Source organism: Bos mutus, chromosome 2 (genome assembly GCF_027580195.1).
Source record: "Bos mutus isolate GX-2022 chromosome 2, NWIPB_WYAK_1.1, whole genome shotgun sequence".
In the NCBI taxonomy this organism is placed as follows: Eukaryota; Metazoa; Chordata; class Mammalia; order Artiodactyla; family Bovidae; genus Bos; species Bos mutus.
Window position 1 is genome coordinate 7,354,977 of NC_091618.1, and position 26,097 is coordinate 7,381,073.

General features: G+C 48.7%; 1 protein-coding gene across 1 annotated transcript; it reads right to left on the bottom strand.

The window, feature by feature from the left end:
* Window positions 1-646: 646 nt before the first annotated feature.
* Window positions 647-24,662, bottom strand: IFNLR1 (interferon lambda receptor 1). The gene is made up of 7 exons (XM_005900718.2): window positions 24,529-24,662; window positions 19,652-19,775; window positions 13,341-13,525; window positions 7,873-8,015; window positions 5,930-6,089; window positions 5,173-5,306; window positions 647-3,987 (listed from the first exon to the last, which is right to left on the bottom strand). The coding sequence occupies exons 1-7, from the start codon at window positions 24,584-24,586 to the stop codon at window positions 3,217-3,219; spliced, it is 1,575 nt and encodes a 524-aa protein (XP_005900780.2). The 5' UTR covers window positions 24,587-24,662; the 3' UTR covers window positions 647-3,216.
* Window positions 24,663-26,097: the final 1,435 nt, after the last annotated feature.

Genomic DNA, 26,097 nt, shown 5'->3' on the forward strand with positions numbered 1-26,097 from the left:
GCGTCAGACATAAGCGAAACTGCAGCATGCCCTCCATCGCCTATTGCTGACAATCCTTCAGCTCTACCACCTCCCATCTCTTCTCTCTCTTCCAGTCAGTAGTTCTTTTTCCTGTCCACTTGATACCAGCCCTGTATGCCAGTGGTTGTACGTTTCAAGGTACTGTGCATGAGTTCTCAGTTGTGTCTGATTCTTTGAGACCCCATAGACTGTAGCCCACCAGGCTCCTCTGTCCATTCTTTAAGGAAGAATACTGGAGCGGGTTGCCATTTCCTGCTCCAGGGAATCTTCCGGATCCTCGTCTTCTGGGTCTCCTGCATTGGCAGGCAGATTCTTTACCACTGTGCCACTCGGGAAGCTTCAAGGTACTGTACTGTAAGGTGAAATATATTTTACTTTCTTGTGTTTGTTTGTATGCATTATTTGTATGAGAAATACTATAAATCTATTACAGTACAGTATAGCGGATAGTGTTAGCTGGGTACCTAGGCTAACTTCTTTGGACTTAATGAAAAAATCGGACTTACCAATGTGCTTTCAGAATGGAACACATTCGTATGTAGAGGACTTACTCTAGTCTTAACAGTCAAGACTGGTGAAAAGCCTTTGAGAAATAAGAGCACACACTTTTCCATTCGATTTTGCCTTTTTCTCTAAAAATAGAGCTCTTTATTTAAAACAGTTTAGGGTAGGTCCCAACAAACATTAGGAAATTATTTAAATATGATATAAACATAAAATAAAGCTAGAAATAAATACAAATATCTCAGAGCAACATATAAACTTCTCAGTACCCTAAAGAATCGGAATGTTGCTTTTACTTAGGGCATCGCCTACTCCACCCCCGTTGTCCTTCACATGTGGCTTTGGAGCTCAAGCTATGCAGTTCCTGGCCAATGAGTCTATGAAAGGGCTTTGTAAACAGTTCAGTGCTGACTACACCTAACAAATGATAATACTGGCCAGCATGTTCTTTCCTAATGCTGCCCATAGTTTTTTGTTTATAACCTAATGACCATGAAGGAGCTGGACTTTTAGAATTCAAGGAGGGTTCAGCCTATGTCAGAAATTAAACTTTGAAAAAAATACTTAGAAAACACACAAGGTTTCAGAATACAGTGGTTAGTTACTTGACACCAGCCTAGGACAACAGTGATGATCGCTTTTAGGGACTTGGAATTACCTCCTTGAAGCAGCTCGACAGGTTCCAGAAAGGACACCGGGCTTGGTCTGGGTATTTCCCTGGGAACCGGCCCTGGGCCTTCCCCAGTGCCACAGGCACAGCTCGTTTTTCTTCTCCTGTGTTGCATGATGGATGCAGACAAGCCTCATGGGAGAGAACCCCCTGCAGACAGGCACGTGTGTGTGCCTGGGCACGCAAGCGTGTGCATGCCTCCCAGCAGTGGGGAAGGCCCCTGCAACCCCGTGCCCCTTGCCGAGACCTTGGTACTGTTTACATGGCCAAGGGGATCGGGGTTGCCCAGGCTGGCCAGAGACCCAACCTCACTCTTAGCGACGTATACAGTGAAGTCAACATTTCCGCTTCCTCATCTGAAACAGAAGACAGGATTTTCAACTTCAAAGGGGGTTTGCTAATTTTTTCTTTAGCAGTGGAGACTCCCAAGCACCACTGCACGTGGAGAGTGCTGGAGGAAAATGAGGGGTCTGGGGAGGCTGCTCTGGTTGAACCTGGGGGAACCTCTAGCTTCCCCTGAGATTGAGACTCCTCCTCCTGTGAAGCCCAGGTCTTTCGGGAGCACAGTTTGAGAAGCCCTGGAAGTTTGAGAAGCTTTTCCAGATCATTCTCTCAATGCTATACCTTTATGCTGACTTCTAAACAGCACAGCCCTGTGGCTACAAAGCTTATGAAGATGTTTTTTGCATCAATGGAAAAATGTATTAAGTCCTGGCAGGTGAAATGGCAGAGGCAAGGTTTGCTCTGATCTCTGTGGTTCTTGCAGGGCCACAAGGCTGACAAAATTAGGTTACCGAAGCAGTTGTTTGAGAACATCCATCACTACCCCCGGGCAAGAACCTATTTCCAGAGACAGTGGTTTCTCAAAATCGGAAGGGAAATGGGACACCTTTACAACCAGAATGGGCAACTGAAGGGTCTAAAGTGCTAAGCTGGGGATCACAGGCCCGGGGCCCAGTTCCCTGCTGGGCTGCTCCCCACCACCATTAATCAGACTCCCTAGACAGTGCACCATTTGGTTCTTTGCCGTGAAAAGGGAGAGGGACCAGAGACGCCCCTGACTGGGCTTCAGTTTTTGAGAACTCAGTTTCCTGACCACAAGACGGGGGGCAGTGGGGGCAGGAGGTAGGTGGGAGACTTGGAGTGAGAAGCCAGTCACTCTGAGTTTGGGGTCACAGGTGGGAGATGCCCAGTGGTGCCCCCACCCGCCTGGAGCCTGGGTGGATGGGAGAATTCTCTGGTCACCGCGTGATGAGTGCCAACGATGCGGCAGGCACCACGCGTCTGTCGGACCTCTCGCCACGCCCCAGGGGGTAGCTGCGGTGGGGAGACTCAGGCACGGAGGAGGGTGTCTCCCCGCCGGCCACACAACTGGTGAATGGCAGGGCTGGGATCTGGACCCAGGTCTGTCTGATATTCTAGATTGTGAAACGCGTGACTCAGAGACTGGGCCTTCAATGACGACGCCCTTCCCCTTCCTCTGCCTCTCCAACACCCTCGGCCAACTAGATTTTTCTTCACCGGGGCCCACCCTAGGGAACTCATAAACCAGAAGGCTAAGTTCTGCGGAGGCGGAAGCCCAGCGGATGCTGGAGAAAGCTGCGAGTCTCCGCTCCACCAGGTGCGCTCCAAGTCCTTCTCTCCCCAAAGCCGGATGGGCCCTTGTGCTGTCGGCCTTCATGTCCGCTGGGACCTGACGTTGCCCGTTTCACGTTGTCCAGAGATAATCTTTCCAGCTGGCCTATCACCCCAGGGGCAGTGGGGTGATCTACACCCAACCAACCTCTGACCTCCACCCATTCTTGTCTCCACCCCTCCTGGTGCTTGGTGCAAAGCAAGCAGGTCATAGGGCAGGTGGCTTCTGACGGCTCAGGCTGGTGGACGGCTTCTAATAGCTGGGGTTCTCCGAGGTGCTCTGAGGACCCTCTGCTGCCCCAGCAATGATGCTCCCAGGATTTCAAGTCTTGATGATGTCTTGGGTCCCCAGAAAGCTCAGCAGCAACCAGACTCGGAGGCACAGCTCACCTGGCCAAGTAATGCCCCAAGGGTCTGACCTCGGTCCTCTGGAGGCTCTTAGCCCCCCAGCTGCCAGCACCGCTGTCCTCACTTTCTGACTCCCTCCAGCCCTCTTCCTCCTCTTCTTCCTCCCCCTCATCATCCTCAGGACTACTGTCCCAGCAGAAGGTCAGTGTCCGAAGAGAAACTGGGGGTTCTCCGGGGACTAGATTCAGCCCTGGTGATGATAAGCCCCAGCTGGTCCAGGAGGAGAGGTTGTCTTTGGAGGGCTCTCCCAGGGAACTGGAGTCCTTGGGTGGTGGGAGAGGCTTCTGGTGTTCCTCCCGACCCATCCCCTGGCCTGGCCCCTTCTTGGCCAAATAGCCCGAGGATCCAGCCTCATCCCAGGGGGAGGAGGACCCCGCAGTGCTGACCCAGCTTCTGCCTGAAGAACTGCAGGCAGAGGACCCTTCCCCCTGGACCAGAGGAGTCCAGGGCTCTCCTGCCTTGGTGGGCCCCGGGCTCTGGGCTTCCTGCCCCAGGAAGGGCGGCGGTTCAACATAGGGCTGGAAGCTGACGCCAGGATCCAGGTCCTCTTCATCTGTGCTCTCCTCACCGTCCTTCTCCTCAGCGCTGTCCTTCTCTGGTCTGGCCTGGACGGGGGCTGGGGCCCTGACTCTAGAGGTCAGCCTGACCCTTCTGGTCACTTCCTTTTGGGGACATACGATCAAGTCGTGCAGGCACTCTGGGCCACCGGGCTGAAAGGTTGCCCCGCAGAGTCTGTGTCCGGAGAAGCTCTGATTTGGGGAGAGGAGAGAAGAACAGAAGATTCAGGCTTTCTGGAAGCATGACTGTTCTAATTTGGGTTCCCCCGGAAATAGACAAGGGATTCAAATGGAAGTCGTTTCTCTGGGAAGTGATCCCAGGAAGTGACAGCAAAGCACAGCAGCCCGTAGTGGGGTATGATGAATCAGGTCACCTCGAGGGCAGCTGGAGCTGAGCCTTGCTGGGGACTTGGAGCCACTGCAGCACTCAGGCCTCAGAGCACCAGCGGGGGAGGGATGGAGGGGTGGTGGCGTGAACTCCCTGGGACACGAAGCCTGTGATGTGCACAGGCAGAGGGCACCAGAGGCCAGAGAAAGCGTCCAGGTTGCAGGCGCTGGCTTCAGGAGGTCGAGCTGGTGATCTACCATGTAACGGGAAGGTGGACAGAGGAGCTTGGTGGCTATGGTCCATAAGGTCGCCAAGAGTCGGACATGACTGAAGCGACTTCACACGCATACATGCTCGGGAAGGTAGAGGGATGGGGCAGGTGTGGATATGTCTAACAAGGAGGTAGTCCTCCAGTTAGTGGGAATTCCCTGCAGGCCCAGGAATGTCAAACACTTCCGTCTGGCAAACCCTCAGAGCCCATCCTCAAAGTTCCCACACAACCCAAGTGCACCCTGAGCCCCATGTATGACTCAGCTTCCTTTCCCAGGCCTTCACTGAACAGATCTGACCTCTCCAGGCTTCCCTTGTCCCTGTGGCCCCAGGTTCTAAGTGAGTGAGCCAGCAGATCAATGAAGAAATTGCAGGGTCTGCCTGTGTAAGACTTACCCTCGGTTAGATGGTGAACAAAGTGCTGGGATCTTTTTAAGATGTCTCCTTTTGATCCCATCCTCCCTGCCTCCCCTCCTGGCATCTCTCCTGAGTCCCAAGGCTGGGGGTTCTGCTTTTGGCACTTGACAAATCCTTACCAGAGATGAAACTATTTTAAAAAGGGACTTAAGGCACTTGTCCCTCCCAGGCATATCTGCTATTTTAATTTGGTGCCAAAGGAATGAATCACTAATGGTGAAAATTTAGATGGGTAGATAGATAGACGTTTTGCAGTCTAGGCCATCCTAATACTCTACCTGAACTATCTACCAAGTCTAGCTCCACTTCCTTCCTCTTGGATAACCCTCCCTCTCTGTCCCACACCCCCAGATTTGCCATACCAGGGCCTGTGGCATCTTTGTCTGCTGAAACCAGGGGTTCTCCCTGAAGGTCTTCCACATCACAGGCCCTATGGCAACAGCCAACAGCAGTGGAAGCAGAAATGGTAGCAGCAACAAGAGGGCCCAGTTGGATCCTAGGAAGAAAAAAAGAATGACTAGAGAAAGCGACTAGAGAAAATGGGGCTCCTGTCTATCAGTTGCATCGGAGCTGAGGCTTCACATACATCATCCTGTTTAATTCTCACAAGAATAAACCCGGGACTTCCCTGGCGATCCAGTGGTTAAGAATCTGCCTGCCCACGCAGGTGACACGGGTTCAACCCCTGGTCTGGGACGATCCCACATGCCTCGAGACAACTAAGCCTGCACACCACAACCACCGAGGCCCACCCTCTAGAGCCTGGCTCCTCAGTGAGAGGAGTCACCGCAACAAGAAGCTCCTGTGCCCCGACAAAGAGCAGCCCCACTTGCAGCAGCTAGAGAAAAACCTCTAGCAGCAGTGAAGACCCAGTGCAACCAAAATAAATGAATACATAAAACTTAAAAAGAAAAAAAAAAACCTAATTAAACCCATCCTACAGATGGTGGAAAGCAAGGTTCAGAGAAGTTATGTAGACTGCCCAAAGACACATAGCAAGCGGAGGTGAAGCTGGGGTTTTAATGGAGGCAAGTCTGTCTCTAGACCTGGGCTCTTAACCACCAGGAAGATCCTAAGGCCCAGGGGAAAGTCCTCACTTCTGTACCACCTGGCACTCACCCGGGGCCTCCAGGAAGAAGCAGGTGGGCTCGGAGAACTCGCTGTATTTAGGGTTGCCAAAGAAGTAGATGGTTCTGGCGCTGAGGCAGTGGTGCCCACTGGTGTCTGGCTGGAGAGGAATCTGGACTGGCTGGCCATGGCGAGTGTCTGGAAACCGGGTCTGTGGGGAGAGAGAAAGAGGAGGATGGACCTGCGGGGAGAACTGGCTCCATGCAGTCAGGGTGGGGTGGGCTTGGCAGGTGTGGCACAGCTGGGATTCCCACAACTTCTTTACTTGCATTAAGGCTTAAGCATTCAGAGAGCACTTCCCAACACTATCTGGCTTCTCTTCTTCACTGAGTCTCAAGGTAGAGATGGTCTGGGTTCAAAAGCAGCCCTGCCACTCAGGGTCACTCCCAGGCACACCCCACCAAGGCCCAGGGGTCCTCACTTTCGGGGACAGATGCCTCAGGTTTCCCACCCTTAGGGCATGTCAAAATATTAGGGTGGAGGAAATCACCCCTGAAGATTCACCAGAAGGACTGATGCTGAAGCGGAAGCTCTAATACTTTGACCACCTGATGCGAAGAGCCGACTCATTGGAAAAGACCCTGATGCTGGAAGGGATTGAAGGCAAAAGGAGAAGGGGGCAGCAAAGGAGGAGATGGTTAGATAGCATCACAGACTCAATGGACATGAATTTGAACAAACTCCGGGAGATAGTGGAAGACAGAGGAGCCTGGTGTGCTGCAGTCCATGGGGCTGCAAAGAGCTGGAACCGACTTAGTGACTAAAGAACAACATTGGAGTAGTCCCTCAGCCATTACAGACACAGAAAACTCTTGGGCTGCTTGTCCAACACAGTAGCCACCGGGCCACATGGGGCTATTGAGCACTTGGAACATGGCTGGTATCAACCAAGATGCGCTCCAGTATAAAATACATACCAAATTTCACGGGAGACCAACCAAAATCTCAGTAATTTTTATATTAACTACATGTTGAGATGTTTACATTCTAGTGAATGAAATAAAATCTACTATGAAAACTAAATTCACTTGTTTCTTTCTACTTAATTGAATGTGGAACATTTAAATGACAGGATATGTTCTACATTATCTTTCTACTGGACAGTAGAAAGAGCACAAGAACACCTGTGAAGTTCTTGAAGGCAAGGACCACATTAGATGAAGATCTGGGACCCAGAGTGTGCAGAGGTCAGGGGTGAGAGTCTGGGTCCAGTAAAAGACAGAATGAACAAGAACAGGGGTCCATAGACTTTAACCTCACCTTTCTTTGAAAATAGTTTTCCTGGAACATGGCTACGCCTCTTCATTTACCTATTTACTTATGGCTCCTTTTGTGTTACAGATAGAGCTGAATAGATGTGAGAGACGATATGGCCTGCCAAGTCAAAAATATTTACTCTCTAGCCACGGAAAAAATTTGCTAACCCCTGCCATAAACAAATAGATACTGACATAAGCACATGTATACACAGAAACAAGTCTGAAATTGTATATATACCAAAGAGATATTTGAAATCATCTTTGGATACTTTTGGTTTTCTTCCTAGAATTTATCTGAATTTTCTAGTTTTTTTTTCCTAATGAATCTGGTGCCTCAGCAAGTAGGCCTCCCAGAGCCCATCATACTTCAATCAGATTTTTTTTTTTTAAGTTTCATAATAAAAAAAAAAAAAACTGCTCTGTTGTTACTAGCTGTAATATGCAGGTGAAGGATATCCTGGATTTGGCCCCTTGGGTGGGGGCTTGGGGCAGAGGTGAGCCACAAGTCAATCACACTGCAAAGTCAAGGGGTGACTGCAGCAGTGAGTGGTAGGCATGGAAGGCTTCCTGGAGGAGGCATTCAGGGACAAAGCTTGGAGGGTGAAGAGCATGGGGATCTGCTGGGAGAGTGGGGAAGGGGAGTCAGTTTGTGGGGGCATGAAAGGGGCTTCTCACCTTGTTCTTAGTCCCTTCCTTCCAGAAATTCACCTCATAGTTCATATCTGGTTGGGGCAGACAATGCGGCAGCTGGTATGTAGCATTGACAATCAGAATCTCCTCTGTCTGGTTGAACACCAGGACAGGTGGGGCTGGCTCCACTGGCGGAAACAGAACGGGACCTGTCAGGACCTTCCGCAGGCCACAGAGCACGCATGCCCCTGCCTCCGGGCAGGCCTGCTCCTCACCCAGCACGGAGACAGTTAACCCGCCTTGACTCGCGTTGTCCCTTCCCCCTGGGTGCCCTTCACCTGTCACTGGTCTGTCAGCATCCTGCCCGTCTGTATCAGTATTCTGTTGCTGCCATAACATTGCCACAACCTCAGTGGCTCATGTCCACACAGATTTATCATGTCACAGTTCTAGAGGTAAGAGTCTGGGCGGGCTTGATGGGGTTCTCAGTGGAAATCAAGGTGTCAGCCGGCCTGGGCTCTCCTCTGGGATCTTTGGGGGCAGAATTCACTCCCATACTCATTATTGTTGTTAGCAGATTTCAGTTCCCTGTAGCTATGAGGCTGAGGTTTATTTCCATGCTGTTTGTTAGCCGGGAGCCTTTCTCAGCTCCTGAAGACACCTGCGCTTCTTTCTTCTTGTAAAATTTTTTGGCCACACTGCATAGCATTGTGGGAATCTTAGATCCCTGACCGGAGACTGAACCCATGTGCCCTGTAGTTGAAACAGACTGCTAGGGAAGTCCCAGCACCTGCATTTCTAATCACGTAACCCCTTCATCTTCAAAGCAGAAACACCACATTGAATCCTTCTCACATTTCAACTCTCTGATTCCCCCTTCTTCTATACCTCTTCTGCCTCCAGCTGGAGAAAGGTCTCTGCTTTTAAGGACTCAAGGGACTAGACTGGGCCCATTTGGATAATCCAAGATAATCTCACTATTTTAACACCCATAAACTTAATTAAAATACCTTTTGCCATCTAATATTAACATTTAACATACTCAGAGGTTCAGGGATTAAAGCATGAACATCTATGGGGGGAGTCATTCTGCCTACCGTGGTCCTCCGTCTGACTCCTGAGAGACAGACTGAAATTCCTGTCTCTCTCAACAGCAACATACATTCACCCCATCCTGTGCGTGCAGGCTCAGTCACTCCTCTGTGTCCGACTCTTTGTGACTCCCATGGACTGTAGTCCACCAGGCTCCTCTGTCCACGGGATTCTCCAGGCAAAAATACTGGAGGGGATTGCCATTTCCTTCTCCAGGGGATCTTCCCAATTCAGGGATCAAACCTGCATTTCCTGCATCTCCCACACTGGTAGGCGGATTCTTTACCATTGAGCCATCTCACCCCATCCCAAGGCCCCCCAGGGTCTCATCCCATTACAGCATCAACTCAAATTTCAAAATCTCATCTTCTAAAGTATCTAAATCAGGCTCAGGTGAGAGTCTGGGTACAATGCATTCAGCATGACTCCTGGACTCAATTCCTGTCCTCTTGTGGACCAGTGAAAATAAAGTACAAGTTATCTGCTCCCAATACAAGGAGGTGGGATAGGCAGCGGACAATAATCACGGACATTTTGGTTCAAATAGGGGGAAACAGGAGGTAAAAAACTCACCGAGCCCAAGCAGTTTTGAAATCTAGCTACACAAACTGTATTAGATTTTTAGGCCTGGGAACTACATCTCCTTGGCTTTCAACACTGCCCTCTGGGATCTTGGTTCCACTCTCTGAATAATCCTTCTTTTTCATGAAAGATATTTGCAGGTAAATAGTTTACAGTCTGCTTCTTTCCAGTAGAAATTGGGGGACCAATAACCTTCTTTCATTTCATATTCTCTCTGCTCCTTTTCATCCAAACTGACACTGTTTCTGCTGATATAAAATTCTCAAGAAGCTTATGGATCTCCTACAGATGTCACGGGGACCTACTGCATTCGACAGAAGCCAGTTCCACATATCTTTTTGAGAAGAGCCGTTTCTATTTTTGGCTTTAGCTGAGCTGGCTGAGGGATAACACTTCAGCTTTCTTTTTTTTTAATTTTATTTTATTTTTAAACTTTACATAATTGTATTAGTTTTGCCAAATATCAAAACAGCTTTCTTGCTTGAAGGGAACTGTACGTCATACCCTTAAATCTCTTCAAAGAGCCTTGTTTTCTGGACCGAACGCTTCGATCTTTCTGAGGTTTTAGTAAATGGTTGTACAATCATGTGGGTGTGTGAGTGCACAGTTGCTTCAGTCACTTCCAACTCTTTGCTACCCTGTGGACTGTGGCCCGCCAGGCTCCTCTGCCCCTGGGGATTCTCCAGGGAAGAATGCTGGAGTGGGGTACTGTGCCCTCAACCAGGGAATCTTCCCCACCCAGGGATCAAACCCACGTCACCTGTGTCTCCTGCCTTGGCAGGCGGGTTCTTTATCACTAGCGCCACCAGGAAGTCCCGGTGTACAGTCACGTCCTTGGCTATTTCTCTGCGTCACACTCTTAATTTTAGTATCTTTTGCCATCTGGATAGGTTGAGAATTTTCCAGACGTTCGAGTCCTGGTTCCTTTTTGTCTAGGCTCTTTCCTCAGTTTCTCTCTTTCCTCCTTGCCTTTTGCTATAGTTGCCAATGATAAACCAGACCATGCCTTCAGTATTTTGCTTGGAAATCTCCTTGATAAATGACCAAATTAATCATTTATAAGTTCTGTTTTCCATGCACATGCAAGACACAATTTTGCTCATAGTTTTCCAGTATATAAGAGGCATCCCCCTTCCCAAATTTCTCAGTAACATATTCCTCACTTCCTTCTGTGAGGCATTACCTTTAGTATCCATACTTCTACTAACAGTCTGCTCATGATGATTTAACTATTCTTAAAAGAGATTTATGGCTTCCTAGATGGCTCAGTGGTAAAGAATCTGTCTGTCAACGCAGGAGAGGCAGGAGATGCGAGTTCAATCCCTGGGTTGGGGAGATCTCCTGGAGGAGGAAATAGCAACCCATTCCAGTATCCTTGCCTTGAAAATCCCATGGACAGAAGAGTCTGGTGGATTTCAGCCCAAAGGGTCTCAAAGAGTTGGACATGACTGAGTGACTGAGCACACACACATACCTGAAGGGGATGTAGGTTTCCTCTGTGACGCTCTTCACTTCCTTCTGAGCCCTCACTGGCAGAATCTTTAATGTCCATTTCTACGGACAGTCTGATCAAGGTTATATAGGTTTGACTGATGGTTTGAAGATGGAGGGGGCAGTGACAAGGAATAAAGCAACAAGAGAAAATTAATATACCATTGTTCCAGGTCCAGCTGAAATGCCACTGTTTCCATGCAGCCTTCCTTGAGTACCAGACAGCAGGAGCCCTGACCACACTGGCCTTCCCTGCTCTGTGTTTGTGCTCAGGGAAAGCATGGGGCTTCTGCAAGGTGCCACCACTTACGTGTTCAGGAAACACCCACTGGACTCTGATATGTATTAAGCCCCGGGTAGGGAGCTGAGAGAACTGGGGAGACGAGGCCCCCACAAATTTTGACCTCAAGGAGTTGGAGGAAATTAGAGGGAAATGAAATATTCAAACTAAAAAAACTCAAGAGAGAAAGTGACCACGGTCACAGTTGAGGGCAAAAAAAGGCAGGAAGGATCATTCAAGTTTGAGGTGTGGTCTAAGAGAGAATCAGAAGAGCTTTAGGGAGGAAGAAACAACAACAAAAAAATTAATTAAAAAAATAAAAAAGTAAGCACCTCTCTGTATCTGTCCCTTTATTGTTCTAATTCTTATTCATATTCATCCATCGTTCTTCTAGGCAGACAATCTCTCTGTCTGCCTTCCCAGCTTTCTTTTCCTTTCCATCCACCTATCCATCTTTCGTGACTATGCTTCTTTTCCTTCCCACCCACACATCCTTCTCAGCCGTCCTTCCTTCTTCCTAATTTTCCTACCTTGCTTTCTTTCCAGCTGACATTTCTTCCTTCCTATCCATCCTGTCTTCCTAATCATTTATACTTTCTTTCTTCCTTTCATCTAGCCAATCAGCCTTCTTTGCTATCCCCCATCTTTCCTATCCATCCACTTTTTCTTTCCACGTATCTTTTCTTCTTGCTTTTCCTTTCTCCTTTGCCTCTCCTTCCCTCTCCCCCTTCCCTCCCTTGCCAGGCACCCAGCCTTCCTTCTATGCTCTCTAGCCACTGACCCAGCCATCTGAGTTTCGTTTGTATCCTGTACTTCTCCACCCATAGTAGCTCCTTCACTGTAAGCATCTCTCCATCCTTCTAACCGCTTCCTTTCCACGCATCCATCACTTCCTCCCTATCGTTTCCACATTTCCTTTCTTCTCATCCATCCATCCATTCCTTTGTCCATTTGTCCATCTGCCCTGCCAGCTTCCTCCCATCCCAATCACCGCTTCTTCCTTCTCTGTCATTATTTCCCGCCATCCTTCATCCAATCCTTTCCTCCCCTCCCTTCAAGCCCTATTTTGTCCTCAAACATTTTGAGAAGCCTGAGTGATAAATTACAGATTGTAGTTCCATGAAGCTATTGTGTGAGTATTTATACTCCCTTTCTTACTCTTGACCCAATCCAGCATCTTGTCCAAGATCAGAAAGAGCCATTTCATATCACATCTCTATCACTTACGAGCTAGTAAGTTTCTTAACTTTTTTGAGTTTTAATTGTTTAATTTTTTTAAAACATGGGTGGATTAAAATGAACCTCACAGGCCTATTGTGAGGATCAGAAATAAAATACACTGGAGAAAACATTGCCCTCTTCACTCAATGCTAACAGTGGTGGTTCCTGAAGGTTATAAGCATGGGGAATGTTTTCCTCCCTATTCTTATCTCTCTCTCCCCTGAAATTTCTGTGGTGTACAGAAGTTATTTTTGCAACTAAAATTTTTTAAAAATTGTTTCTGAAAGAGAGAGACTGAACATTAACAAAAATAGGAATAAATAAAATGCCTTGTGCCGTTCATAACCAAGGTTGTACACAGTAGAAGATCATGAACCTCATTAGTTGGAGGTTCAAGCGCAACTGGGTTTCCCTGGTGGCTCAGATGGTAAAGAATCTGCCTGCAATGCAGGAGATCTGGGTTTGATCCCTGGGTTGGGAAGATCCCCTGAAAAAGGGATAGGTTACCCACTCCAGGATTCTTATCTGGAGAATTCCATGCTCAGAGGAACCTGGTGGGCTATAGTCCATTCAGTTGCAAAGAGTCAGACACCACTGAGCGACTCACACACACACACACACACACACACACACACACACACACACAGACTGAACTGCTGGCGCTGGCGAACTCTGATTCCCAATTGCAAAGTCAGACTACTTGGACTACAGGCTGGGGCCCGTGGCGGTGGCTCCAGAGCTGCCCACCGCTTTGGGGAAGTGGAGGGCAGATGGCTAGGACAGATAGCAGTGCCACCGAGCTGAGCTCCTGGGCAGACAGCCTCCCTCTCACAGGTCCCTTCCCTACCTTCAAAGAAGTAATCCATGAACTTGGACTCTACCCAGGGGGACCTGGCGCTGGGTGAAACTGCTTGCACACGCCCCTTGAACTTGTTGCACAGGTCTTGCTTCTCCAGGCACATTAGAGAACACACCAGCTCTTTGGTTCCTGCACACTTTTTCACTCTCCGCCACCGTCTGGGGGGTGCAAAGCTGAGAGAGGAGACAAAAGAGTGTAGGTCATGGATTCGGCCTCTTGGGGTGAGGAAACTTGGAGAATGCATGATTACTTGCCCCTCCATCCCACCTGATTGTCCATCCATCTATCTGTCCAGCCAGCCAGCCATCGGCTGAGAAAGAAGAAGGACCGTCTTGTTAGGAGCTTGGGCTCAAGAATGACAGATGAGGGTGGAACCCAGGCTCTGCCCATCACTAGCTCTGGGACCTTAACGCCCCTAAGGCTGAGTCTCCTCATTTGTGATGTCTCCCTCACAGGGCCGCCCTGCTAGTAACCATTCTCCACCACGTTTATTCATCCAGGCAGTTACAGGCCCCCTGCTGTGTGTCCCACTCAGTGCTGGCTGCTACGTGAATGTCAGAGGGGACACCCAAGTCCATGACTCCAACTTCCTGAGAGCACTGAGGTGCAAAGGAGGGACCCGCTTGCTGGGCATTGTTCTTGGGGAATCTGCAATTCTTGGCAGACAAGGTCTTGCCCTCAGGAACTGATGCTCTGGAGGGAGGGGCTTTCCCACCATCGGCAAATCGACAAGACAAATCCAGGAGCTGGTAAGTGCAGTGATAACAGGGGAAGGTGGGGTGACTACTTTCTGAAGGCAGCTCAGGAAAGGCCAGGAAGACAGTGCTGAAGCTGAGGCTGGGATGCTGAGAAGGGAGCCAGGAGAAGGGGTGGGGGGAAGGAAATCACAAAAGCAAAAGCCTTGTGATGGGAAGGGACTTGATTAGTCCAGGAAAAAAGCAAGACCAGGGTGGCCAAAGCCCAGTGGACAAGGAACACAGAGGGTGGGCAGACAGGAGATGAGGAGGGAGGGGGGTGGGCAGAGCAGGCGGAGTCTCACCGTCTTGGTTTGGAGTTTGGATTTTATTCCGTATGTCATAGGAAACCGCCGGAAGGTTCTGAACAGGGGAACTGAGGTTATCCAGTTTATGTTTTTAAAATATCACTGTGATAAGCCAGTGTTTAAACAGAGTTTAGGCCCCTAGTCTGGCATTTTGTTGCGGCAGCCCTGGCAGACTAACACTTCAGCTTTCTTTTCTTTCGGTGTCCTAAGAATGTGAGCCTGACTCAAGGCCACGAAGATCCTCTCCTGTGCTTTCTTCTGTCAGTCTTATAACTTGAGCATTTACATTCCAGTTCTCTTTGATTTTTAAAAGTTTCTCTCTTTTCACCTTCTGTTTCTTTTAAGGCATTATCTGTTGTTTTGATTTGCTCTTATATTTATTTTAATTTATTCTTCATTTATGAAATATGGTGGTGGTAGTTGTCATCTGCAGCAACATGGCTGGGCCTAGAGATTGTCATACTAAGCAAATTAAGCCAGACAGAGGAAGACAAATATCATATGAAGTCACTTATATGTGTAATCTTAAATGATACAAATACACCGATTTCTCACGGTTCTGGAGACGAGAAGTCCAAGATCAAGGTGTCAGCAGATTTGCTATCTTCTGAGGCCTCTCTCAGGAGATGGTCACCTTCCTTCTCCCTGTGTACTCACCTGGCCTTTTCTCTGTGTGAGAGCAGCCCTGGTGTCCCTTCCTCTTCTCATAAAGGTGCTAATCCTATTGGCTAAGGGCCTCACCCTTAGGACCACATTTAATCTTAACTGCCTCTTACATCCTAAATACGGTATACTTGTGACTCTATCTCCAAATATAGTCCCAAGGGTATTAGAGCTTTAACACATGAGTGACTAAGGGGTGGAACACAATTCATTCAGTCTGTAACAGGGAATTATGAATTAAGCTGCTATGAAAGTTCACACACAAGTCTTCATATGGACATATGTTTTCACATCTCTTGGATATAGATCTAGGAGTGGAATTCGGGAAACGTGGTCACTGAATGTGTAACTTTACCAGAAACTGTAAAGCTGTTTTCCAAAGTGACTATATCATTGTAGTTCCCGCCAACAATATATATCCACAAGGGATTGGTTGTGGATCAGTATCCACAAGGGATTGGTTCTAGTGCCCCCTCACCGATACAGAAATCTGCAGAGTTAAGTTCCCTTACATAAGGGGCTTTGTATCTGCATACAACACATGTACATTCTCTCATATACTTTAAATCATCTCTAGATCACTTATGATATTAAACATAAATGCAAGCAGTATGTAAATAATTGTAAATATGATGCAAATGCTACATAAATATTTGCTACTGTGTGGCAAATTCAAGTTTGTCTTTTGGGGCTGTCTGAATTTTTTTTTTAATATTTTTGTTCCATGGTTGGTTGAACCTGTGGCTGCAAAACCTCCAAATATGGAGGGCCATATGCCCTCCATACCCACTCCAGTATTCTTGCCTGGGAAATCTCAGGGACAGAGGAGCCAGTGGGCTACAATCCCGGGGTTGTGAAGAGTCGACACAACTTAGCAACTAAACAACAAAATGCCCTCCACGTGCTTGTCTACATTTAGTACTGTCACATCTTTTCATTTTAACCATTCTAGTGGTGTGTGTATTTCCTTGTAGCTTGAATTTGCATTTCCCTAAAGACTAATGATGTTGAACATCTCTTCATATGCTTTTTGGCCATTTACATATCTTCTTTTGTTAGGTGACTATTCAAATATTTTGGGGTGATTCATCTTATTTTTGAGATGTAGGAGTTCTTTGTCTATTTTGGATATAAGTTCTTTGTCAGTGTATGTATTGTGAATATATACTTCTCAATGACTGACTTTTTCATTTTCTTTGGGGTTTTATTTTATTTTTTTAAAGAACAAAAGTTTTAAATTTACTGAAATCCAGTTTATCAGTATCATTGGCTAAATCGTACAGCACCCCCCTTCCCAGTTCATATGTTGAAGCCCTAACATCCCAGTGTGACTGTATTTGGAGACGGGGCCTTTAAAGAGGTAATTAAGATTAAACACCGGAGAAGGCGATGGCACCCCGCTCCAGTACTTTTGCCTAGAAAATCGCATGGATGGAAGAGCCTGGTAGGCTGCAGTCCATGGGGTCGCTAGAGTCGGACACGACTGAGCGACTTCACTTTCACTTTTCACTTTCATGCATTGGAGAAGGAAATGGCAACCCACTCCAGTGTTCTTGCCTGGAGAATCCCAGGGAGGGGAAGCCTGGTTGGCTGCCGTCTATGGGGTCGCACAGAGTCGGACACGACTGAATCGACGCAGCAGCAGCAGCAAGATTAAACACAGTCCTAAGGGTGAGGCCCTAAGCCAGTAAGACTAGCACCTTTAGGAGAAGAGGAAGGGACACCATGGCTGCTCTCACATGGAAAAAAGGCCAGATGAGGACCCAGAGAGAAGGGAAGTGATCATCTCCTGAGAAAGGTCTCAGGGGTGCTAATGTAACAAATACCTAAAAATGAGTTAGTGGCTTTGCAGTTGGGTTATGGGTAGAAGCTGCAAGGGTTTGAAGTTCATGTGAGCAAAAGCCTAAATTGCCTTGAAAAGACTAGTGGTAAGAATATAGATCCCCTTCATGGATTACAGCCTTGTCGTGGTGAAGGGGCTTATGTGACTCAACGAAGCTATGAGCCATGCCATGCAGGGTCACCTAAGATGGACGAGTCATGGTTAAGAGCTATAACAAAATGTGATTCTGGGAGTGATCAGATGGAAAGGAGGAATATCTTATTGGAAACTGGAAGAAAATTGGTCCTTGTTATAGAGTGGCAATGAGTGTGGCTGAATTACATCCCAGTGTTTTCATGGAAAATCAGAAGTGGAAAGTGATAAACTTGGTTACTTAGCTGTAGAGATTTCTAAGCAATGTGCTGCAGATGTAACCTGATTTCTTCTGACTGCTTACAGTACAATGAGAGAGGAGAGAGACAGAGACAGATAGAAGGAATTGCTAAGTCGAAAGGAACCAGAACTTGAAGATTAGGGAAATTCTCAGCCTATGGATATTGCAAAAAAATAAGAAAGCATGTTCTGGAGAGAACACCAAAGTTGTGGCTGGAAAATCATTTGATAAAGAGATCATGAGTGTGACTCGCAGATTTAATCAGCCATCTCAGTAGAAGCCAGGAATAGAGATGGGATTTTTTATACATATCACCCAGTTCTGTTCACTGAAAAGATCTCTAAGCAATAGGGCAGTAGTGATCAGACAGCTACACAGTGTTCTTTAAAACCATTTTTTACCAAATGGAGACATGGTTGATTTCAGGTTTTAGGTCAGGAATTGTGCAAATGAGTCTGGAACATCTGTTTGCAACAAATGACAATAAAGATATCAAGACTTACTAGGGTCAAGTTCAAAGGACTCAGGAGCCAACCTGAAGAGACTTTCATTGGCCAAAGATGAGACAATTCAAGCTTCAATGAGTAGAATCAATTGCAATGAACTAAACCATTAGATATGTTTAACTACTTGAGTTGGTGATAATAATAAAAAAAACAAGGCAGTCATCTTTGGGACATGATAGGGAACCAATTCATTATCTTCCAAACTGGTAAAGAAAAAAATTTCAAGCATTTATTCCATCTTGCCTGTATGAACAGTACCACTGAATATCAAATACTACATGAAAGGAAGCATCTCTTTGTAAAATAATTCTAGCTAATAAATGAAAAAATAGTACTATTAGAACATCACAGTTTTGGAATCCGCACAGGTGTTTCAAAAGTGTAAAAGGACAGGAAAATATCATAAAGGTCTGAGGTTAGGCTTTCAATTCTTTAATCAATTTATCCCAACTCCACTATGCCTAGCTGTGTGGTTTTGAGCAAAACACCCTCTTAGTGCTTCAATTCCCTCCCCGGTAGAGCGGAGTCCCTGAATCCTTCCTCGCAGCGCAGTGTGAGACTAAATATGTTTCATGAATGGACACGTGCAGACACACAGCCAACACGCAGAACACGCTGGGTATTTTCTGCCTCCGATACAGTTCTGCGTCATTCTCTTTTTTCTTTTCTTTCTCTCTTCTGGCCGCACTGGGTTTTTGTTGCTGCGTGTGGACTTTCTCCAGTTGTGATGAGCTGGGGCTACTTCTCAGTTATGGTGGTTTCCTACAGTGAAGCGTGGGCTCCAGGGTGCACAGGCTCAGTAGTTGTGGCCCATGGGCTTAGCTGCCCTGCTGTATGTGGGATCTTCCCGGACCAGGGATCGAACCTATGTTCCCTGCATTGGCGGGCGGATTCTTAACCACTGGACCACCAGGGCAGTTCCCATTCTTTCTTTGGAAAGCTCTCTACAGTCTGTCCTTTCCCAAGCCAGGCCCCCACCGTTCACATCTGGAGGCTACACATGGAGGCACCATGATAGAACAGGAAGAGCACAAGCTTTGGGGTTGGACAAATGCGGGTTTTTCTTCTGCTTCCATCACTGACTTCCTTACTCAAGTCACGGCCTGAGTTATTCCTCACCTCTAACGCAGGGGAAATGCAGAGCCTGCCTGGCAATACAGGGAGGCAGAAGGGAGGTACTCACGCTAGGCTCCTAACACTCAGCCTGGCACAGGAAGAGTCTTGAGTATGTGGCAGTTCTTCTCCTTCCTGCCTCCTCCTTCCCACCAATTCTAGATTAATGCTGCTGAGTAGCTGCTTTTATTAGCTTACTCTCTAATGAAAGATCTTCAGATGACTTCCACCTATGTGCAAAGATGACAAATCTGCCTTCACTTTTAGACTTTTAGACTCCTCTGCATCAGCGATGGATACCTGGGCTGCCAACGTGAGAAGGACCCCAAGGCTCTGTGCAGGCTCCGTGGGGAAAAGGGTGATCATTTCACCATGTCTAACACAGCTCTGCAAGAGATATCTCTGCCTCCTTTACCTGCTATAATGTCAAGCACTTTACCTAGGCCCTCTAGATTCCCATTGTCGGGCCCTCACAGCTCCATCCATGCCCTTCTCGGACTTTTCTCAAGGATCCTGCCTCACTCCTGGCAGGTCCATCGCCTGGGCACTGTTCTCCATTCAGCATCACCCCCACCTCCAGAGTTTTCATGAATACCCTCTCCCAATACCTGCCGCATGCTATCACCTGTGAGACTAAGAGAACCAGCGGGTGCTGTCCACACTGAATGCAGCTACTTATTGCAGAGAAGCCCCTCCGGCCCCTGTCCACGTCTTCAGGCCCACCGCCCCCACCCCACCAGCCCAGAGGCACCCCTCCACCTTTGATAGGCCACAAAATAGGTCACGTTCTGGGGGTTTCCAGGCCCTGGGAGCCACGTCAGGTACACACTGAAGTCCCGGGAGAGCAGCGTCACATTCTGGGGAGGGGCCAGGAGGGGCCGCCCTGTGGAGGAGAAAGAGGTCATGAAGCCTGGAGCCATTCTGAGCTGAAGAGTGGCATGGCAGGCAATCGGGTGCTTGCTCAGTTTAAGAAACAGGCATTATCTGGGGTGGCTGAAGCAGACGGGATGTGATGTAGGCTGGGGATCCAGGGGGCATGATTCCAGTTATAGCTGTGTGACCTACAGCCCCTTCCCCTCCTTAGACCTCAGCAGCCCATCTGTGCCAGGCTGGGAAGCCCACCCTGGCACTTGAGGGTTCCAGCAAAACAGCACAGAGCAGGACCATCTGATAGATCCCTGGACTTCAGGGGGAATGGCCCCGAGGGTCTCATGGAATGGAGGCTCTGTCCTGTCCTCAGCCATGTCCCCAGCGTCTGCCTGCAAAGGTCCCTATGCACACAGTAAGTGCACAGTGAAATCTGTTGAGTGAATGAATGAATACTGTGAGGACTTGGATTATCCCTAAGGCCACCTAACTGCTGTCCCTGCTTCCAGCCTTGTCTCCTCAATCCATATGGCATGTGGCAGCAAGGGTTAAAATGAAAGTCAGATCATGTCACCCTTTTGCTTTAAAGCCCCAGTGGCTCCTGTTTCACTCAAGGTAAAACCAAAGTCTTTGCCGTCACCCACAGGACCCTACCCAGTCTGACCCAGGATGCCCCAGGACTCTGTCCCCTCCAGCCACACTGGCCCCTTCCTGTTCCTAGAGCGTGATGGGCCTGCACTCACCTCCAGGCCTTTTCACAAGCTGTTCCTTCTGCCTAGACTGTTCTCCCCCTGGATATTCCATCTGGCTCACTTCTTTGCTTCCTTCACATCTCTGCTCAGATGTCACCGTCCCAGTGGCTCTTTCCCTGATCGCCTCTAACTTGCCCCTAACTTTCCTCCTTGGCACTTCTTCCTTCTCACTGCTCATCTTCTGAAATATGCATCTGCTTACACAGCTGCCCAGTTCCCGCCCTTCCCTTGCTCTCAGAATAAAGTCCATGCTCCTTATCAGGGTACGTGAAGCCCTGCCCAGGTTGGCCTGGCCATCTCGTTGACATCTTCCTGACAGCTCACCAACACACCTCACCAGGCTGCAACCAATCTTCCTTCCCACCCTTCTCAAACCACTCCATTCCTCTGTGTGTCCTTGAACCCAAGCGTCCTTGACAGCGTGGTATTCGCCATCTAATCTTTTCAACACTTGATTCAAATGTCACTTCCTCCGGGGAGTCTTCCTGACATCTTTCAGAAGTGGTGGCGATGCTGCTGCTGCTAGTGATAGCAGCTAATGTGTATCGTGTCCTAACTATGTGCCAGGCACGATGCAAACTATGTTATCTGCACTTTCTCCTTCAATCTGCCCCACATCTCCAGGAGGCAGGTACTAATTGTGAGCATCACATTACAGATGAGGAAACTGAGGCCCTCTCAGCTAATAAGTTGCAGAAATGGAATTCAAATCCATGCAGGCCTAGTCAATCCCAAAGTCTGAGCTCTTTTTTTTTTTTTAATTTATTTTTATTTTTGGCTGAGGTCTTCATTGCTATGGGAGGGCTTTCTGTAGTTGTGGGGGCTGGGCTCTTTGTTGTGGTGAGTGGGCTTCTCATTGCCTTGGCTTCTCTTGTTGTGGCAAACTGGCTCTAGGGCACGAAGGCTTCAGTGGTGGTTCACTGGCCTAGCTGCTCCGAAGCATGTGGAATCTTCCCCAACCAGAGATTGAACCCATGTGCCCTGCACTGGCAGGTGGATTCTTAACCACTGGACCACCAGGGAAATCCCCAAAGTCTGAGCTCTTGATCACACTTCCTCCCCTAGGTTCTCATGGGGCCTGTTGTTCTTCAGCCACGAAGTCATGTTCAGCTCTTTACGATTCCATGGATTGCAGCATGCCCAGCTTCCCTGTCATATCTCCCGGGGTTTGCACAAACTCATGTCCACTGAGTCAGTGATGCCATCCAATCATCTCATCCTCTGTTGTTTTGTTTTCCTCCCACCCTCAATTTTTCCCAGCATCAGGGTCTTATCCGAAAAATGAGTCAGTTCTTTGCATCAGGTGGCTAAGGTATTGGAGCTTCAGCTTCAGCATCAGTCCCTCCAGTGAATATTCAGGGTTGATTTCCTTTAGGATTGACTGGTTTGATCTCCTTGCTGTCTAAGGGAGTCTCAACAGTCCTCCAGCACCACAATCCAAAAACATCAATTCTTTGGCGTTCAGCCTTCTTTATGTGAGCTTAACTCTCATATCCGTACATAACTACTGGAAAAACCATAGTTTTGACTAGACGGACCTTCGTTGGCAAAGTGATGTCTCTGCTTTTTAATATGCTGTCTAGGTTTTTCAGAGCTTTGCTTCCAAGAGGTAAGCGTCTATTAATTTTGTGGCTGCAGTCACCATCTGCAGTGATTTTGGAGCCCAAGAAAATAAAATCTGCCACTGTTTCCACTGTTTCCATCTATGTTCAGCATTATTCTTCCAATATCTGTGGCTCATTACTGGTCAAGAACATCTCTCGATCACTGCATGCCAGAGGTTTCAAAGAGGGCTACAACTCTACTCCTGCCCTTTAGGTGCTCATGGTCCCACGGAGAATTCACATGCGCCAGGTCACATGCACCATGATAGAAATCCATACAGTTTACACAAGGGCACCAGGGAGGGAGGGACCCATTCTGCTGATGGCCCTCGGTTCAGCCCCACACCCCCGCCCTTTTGGGCTCCTGCTCTCACCCCAACCTGTGTCCTCTCGTTGGAACTGTATCACCTGGATGCTGCTGCTGACACTGCTCCCCGTTTCTGGACTTCCCAGCAGGTGGCCCACAGGAGGCCAAAATCTGTCTCCAAGTGGCTTATCTGAGAACAGGCCTCACATCTGAGCTGGGCCACAGTGGAGAACTAGCAGACAGCAGTTGCCCTCGAGGTGCTCAGTCGCTCCATGGTGTCTGACTCTTTGTGACCCTGGACTGTAGCCCGCCAGACTCCTCTGTCCATGGATTTCCCAGGCAAGAATACGGAGGTGGGTTGCCATTTCCTTCTCTGGGGGATCTTCCCGACCCAGGGATCAAACCTGTGTCTCCTGCACTGGAAGGCAGATTCTTTACCACTGAGCCCCCTGGCAATCCCAGTTGCCCTCCACTGAGCCTTCAAAGGGTGCCAGGCACAAGGGTGGAGTTCAGTCAAATCCACATTCAATGAAAACCTCATTCAGTCCTCAGGACAAACTATTCTGTGGTGTAGGCGTCACTCCCCTTCCATATATAGACAGAAGAGGCTATATACCCATTAAGACAGAAGGGGCTACACACCCATTGCACAGTAATAGTTTAAGAGCTAGAAGAGCCCTTGGATATAATCTAATATTAATGTCAAAAGCCAATATTTGTCTGAGCAACTTCTTTGTGTTGGGCACCACATTATTCTAGTTAAGTGTCACAACCCAACTGCCTGAGACTACACACCCATTGTGTGTGGGAGCCAGGATTAGAACCTGGATTCAGCTTTGCTTCACCCTAAACCTTCGCACCACAACTTGTGTTCTGTACATTAAATATTCATCGAGTGTAAGGAGAGCTAGGGCTAGACAGCAGAACTACGGAGTTTGGTGGTGAAAAGGGGAGTACAGAGGACCCCCTCCGCTCCCACCACGTAGGTACCCTATTCCTCATCAGCTGCCGTAACACTGCTGTGAAGGAACCAGGAGCTGGGGCGTCCCTGGACTGACCCAGGTAGAAGGACCAGCCGCCTGCCCCACAGCCAAAGCTGGCCATGCTCACTTCAGCCTCAGGCTTCTCTGTTCTGTGTGTCTCACCAATGCCTCCCTTCTGGGGTAATTCCCTTAACTTCTCTGAGCCTCAGTTTCCCCATCTGAAAAGGGAGAAAATACTACCTACATTGTAGGACAGTTGGGTTGCGACGCTTAACTAGAATAATGTGGTGCCCAGCACAAAGACGATGCTCAGACACATGTTGGCTTTTAACATTAATATTAGATTATGTCCAAGGGCCCTTCTAAGCTCTTAAACTATTAGTCTAGGATCAGGGCGATATCCTGGGGCCAATCTGGGGTCCTTCTCCCTGGATTGGCTGCGGTTTGGTGGTTGGATCCCAACCACCCAAGGTATTTTGTACCCTGTCACCTTATTTACTAGCGAGGGTGCAGGAAAAAAAAAAAGGTGACTTGTTAAAACGGTAGCACAGCTTAGACTAAGCGGGTGCTCCTTCCCCTCAGGCTTGGGTGGAACTTTTGACACCCTGAGTTGGGAGGAAGGGGAGGGGAGGGAACCCCCCCAACCCCTCCACAGCCCCCAACACCCCCACCCCCACCCCCGACGCCTGTCCCCCCGCCAGCGAGGGCAAGGCACTTCAGCTTGGTTTCCTGTCCAATGAGGGTCAAGTGTGGTGGTATTCACGCAGCGGACAGGGCTTTTAGGAAACCTTAAAAAGCGCTTTATAAACAAATGCAGCTGACTTTTGAACTGTATCTATTTTTCTCTGTTCACCTGGGGCTGCGCTGGCACTAGGAAACTGGATCAGGTCCTTCCCGTAAAGGAATTTCAGACTCGAGTCTGTTCAGTCCCCGGTTAGAAGAAAACTGGTGGTGGCGGGTTGGAGGAGGCGGGGAGAATGGGCTCTGCCGATTCGCACGACCAGGGTTACCCCGCACAGACCTCTGCCCGGCCACTCCCTCCCTGGGTCGGTATGAAGGTGGGTGCAGACCGGATGGAGCGCTCCCGCGGCCCCGCGCCTGCCCGGCGGCCCCCCGCCCTTACCTGGAGCGGACTGCAGCAGACACAGGAGCAGGGGGGCCCAGCGTCGGGCCCCCGTCATGCCGGTCCTCCCACGGCCCCGGGTGGGACCGGGTAGGCCTCCCACTCCTCTGGCCTCCTGGTTCACACCCGGCAGGTGATGCGACCGGCAGCCAATAGGAGGCCGAGCCGCGGGCCCGCCCCTCCGAGGGCGGAGCCTGGGAGGCTCCAGGGGCTCCCCTGGGGCCGCCCCGCTCAAACCCTCCAGGAGCTCCTCAAAGCCTCTACTTCGTTTTTTTCTGCCTGATCCGGGAGAGGGGTTGGAGTCGGGGGGCGATCAGTAAATCCGCCTATGGAGGGAGGGGAGAAGAGGAAAACTGTTCATAGTTAATAACCACAGGAATTTCAACACGGGACTTGAAACAGGACGAACTAGTTCAGGGCCAATTTAAGAACGTAGCCCCAGACACCACTGGTTGTATCCGGGCGCGTTCCAAGTGCCAGGTTCCAGGTCAAGCACTTTGGCCGGTTATTTACTTTAATTCTAGCGACAACCGGGGGCGGGGTCTGTCCTGTTATTCTTTACATCCTTCACGCGGGAGTGACAGCTTCCAGAGCTTCCTCGGCATGTTCCCAGGAACACTGGTCCCTCTGATGCCAAAGCCTGTGGCGTGGTACCTGTCACTGGAACAGTAATTGCTTCCAGACAATGGAACAAGCCTCACCACAGAAGAGTCTACAGTCATTAAAAAAGATGTTGCCAAGACATACATAGTCACTCGGGGATGTTTACTCAGTAGCAGAAAAGCAAGTACCAAAATATGAGCGCTTTAAAAATCTGTGTGCCTATAAGCATTTGTGAGCTTCCCAGGTGGCAGGAGTGGTAACGTATCTGCCTGCCTACTCAGGAGATGCAAGAGACTCAGGTTCAACCCGTGGATCGGGAGGATCCCCTAGAGTAGGAAATAATGGCCCGCTCTGGTATTATTGCCTGGAAAATTCCATGGACAGAGGACCCTAGCGGGCTACAGTCCATGAGTTTGCAAACAGTCGGATATGACTGAGCAGGAACACACACATAGGCATAGAGAGATTTGGAAGGGTATAACACCAATATGTTCCAGTAGTCACGTATGGATGTGAGAGTTGGACTATAAAGAAAGCTGAGCACCGAAGAATTGATGCTTTTGAACTGTGGTGTTGGAGAATACTCTTGAGAGTCCCTTGGACTGCAAGGAGATCCAACCAGTCATGCTAAAGGAAATCAGTTCTGAATATTCATTGGAAGGACTGATATTGAAGCTGAAACTCCAATACTTTGGCCACCTCGTTGGAAGAGACCCTGATGCTGGGAAAGATTGAAGGCAGGAGAAGGGGATGACAGAGGATGAGATGGTTGGATGGCATCACTGACTCAATGGACATGAGTTTGACCAAGCTCTGGGAGATGGTGAAGGACAGGGAAGCCTGGTGTGCTGCAGTCCATGGGGTCGCAAAGAGTGGGATAGGACTGAGCAACTGAACTGAACTGTACTGAGCACCAATATGTTAGCCTTTGTTATCTCCCAATGGTGAGGATTTTTTTTTTTTAAG

Coding starts and splice junctions, on each gene's coding strand:
- IFNLR1 (XM_005900718.2), bottom strand. CDS start 24,586: ATGACGGGGGCCCGACGCTGGGCCCCCCTGCTCCTGTGTCTGCTGCAG. Junction 13,526..19,651: donor TATTTTGTGGCCTATCAAAG/GTGGAGGGGTGC, acceptor CTCCTCTCTCAG/CTTTGCACCCCCCAGACGGT. Junction 6,090..7,872: donor AGGAAGGGACTAAGAACAAG/GTGAGAAGCCCC, acceptor CTCTCCCCACAG/ACCCGGTTTCCAGACACTCG.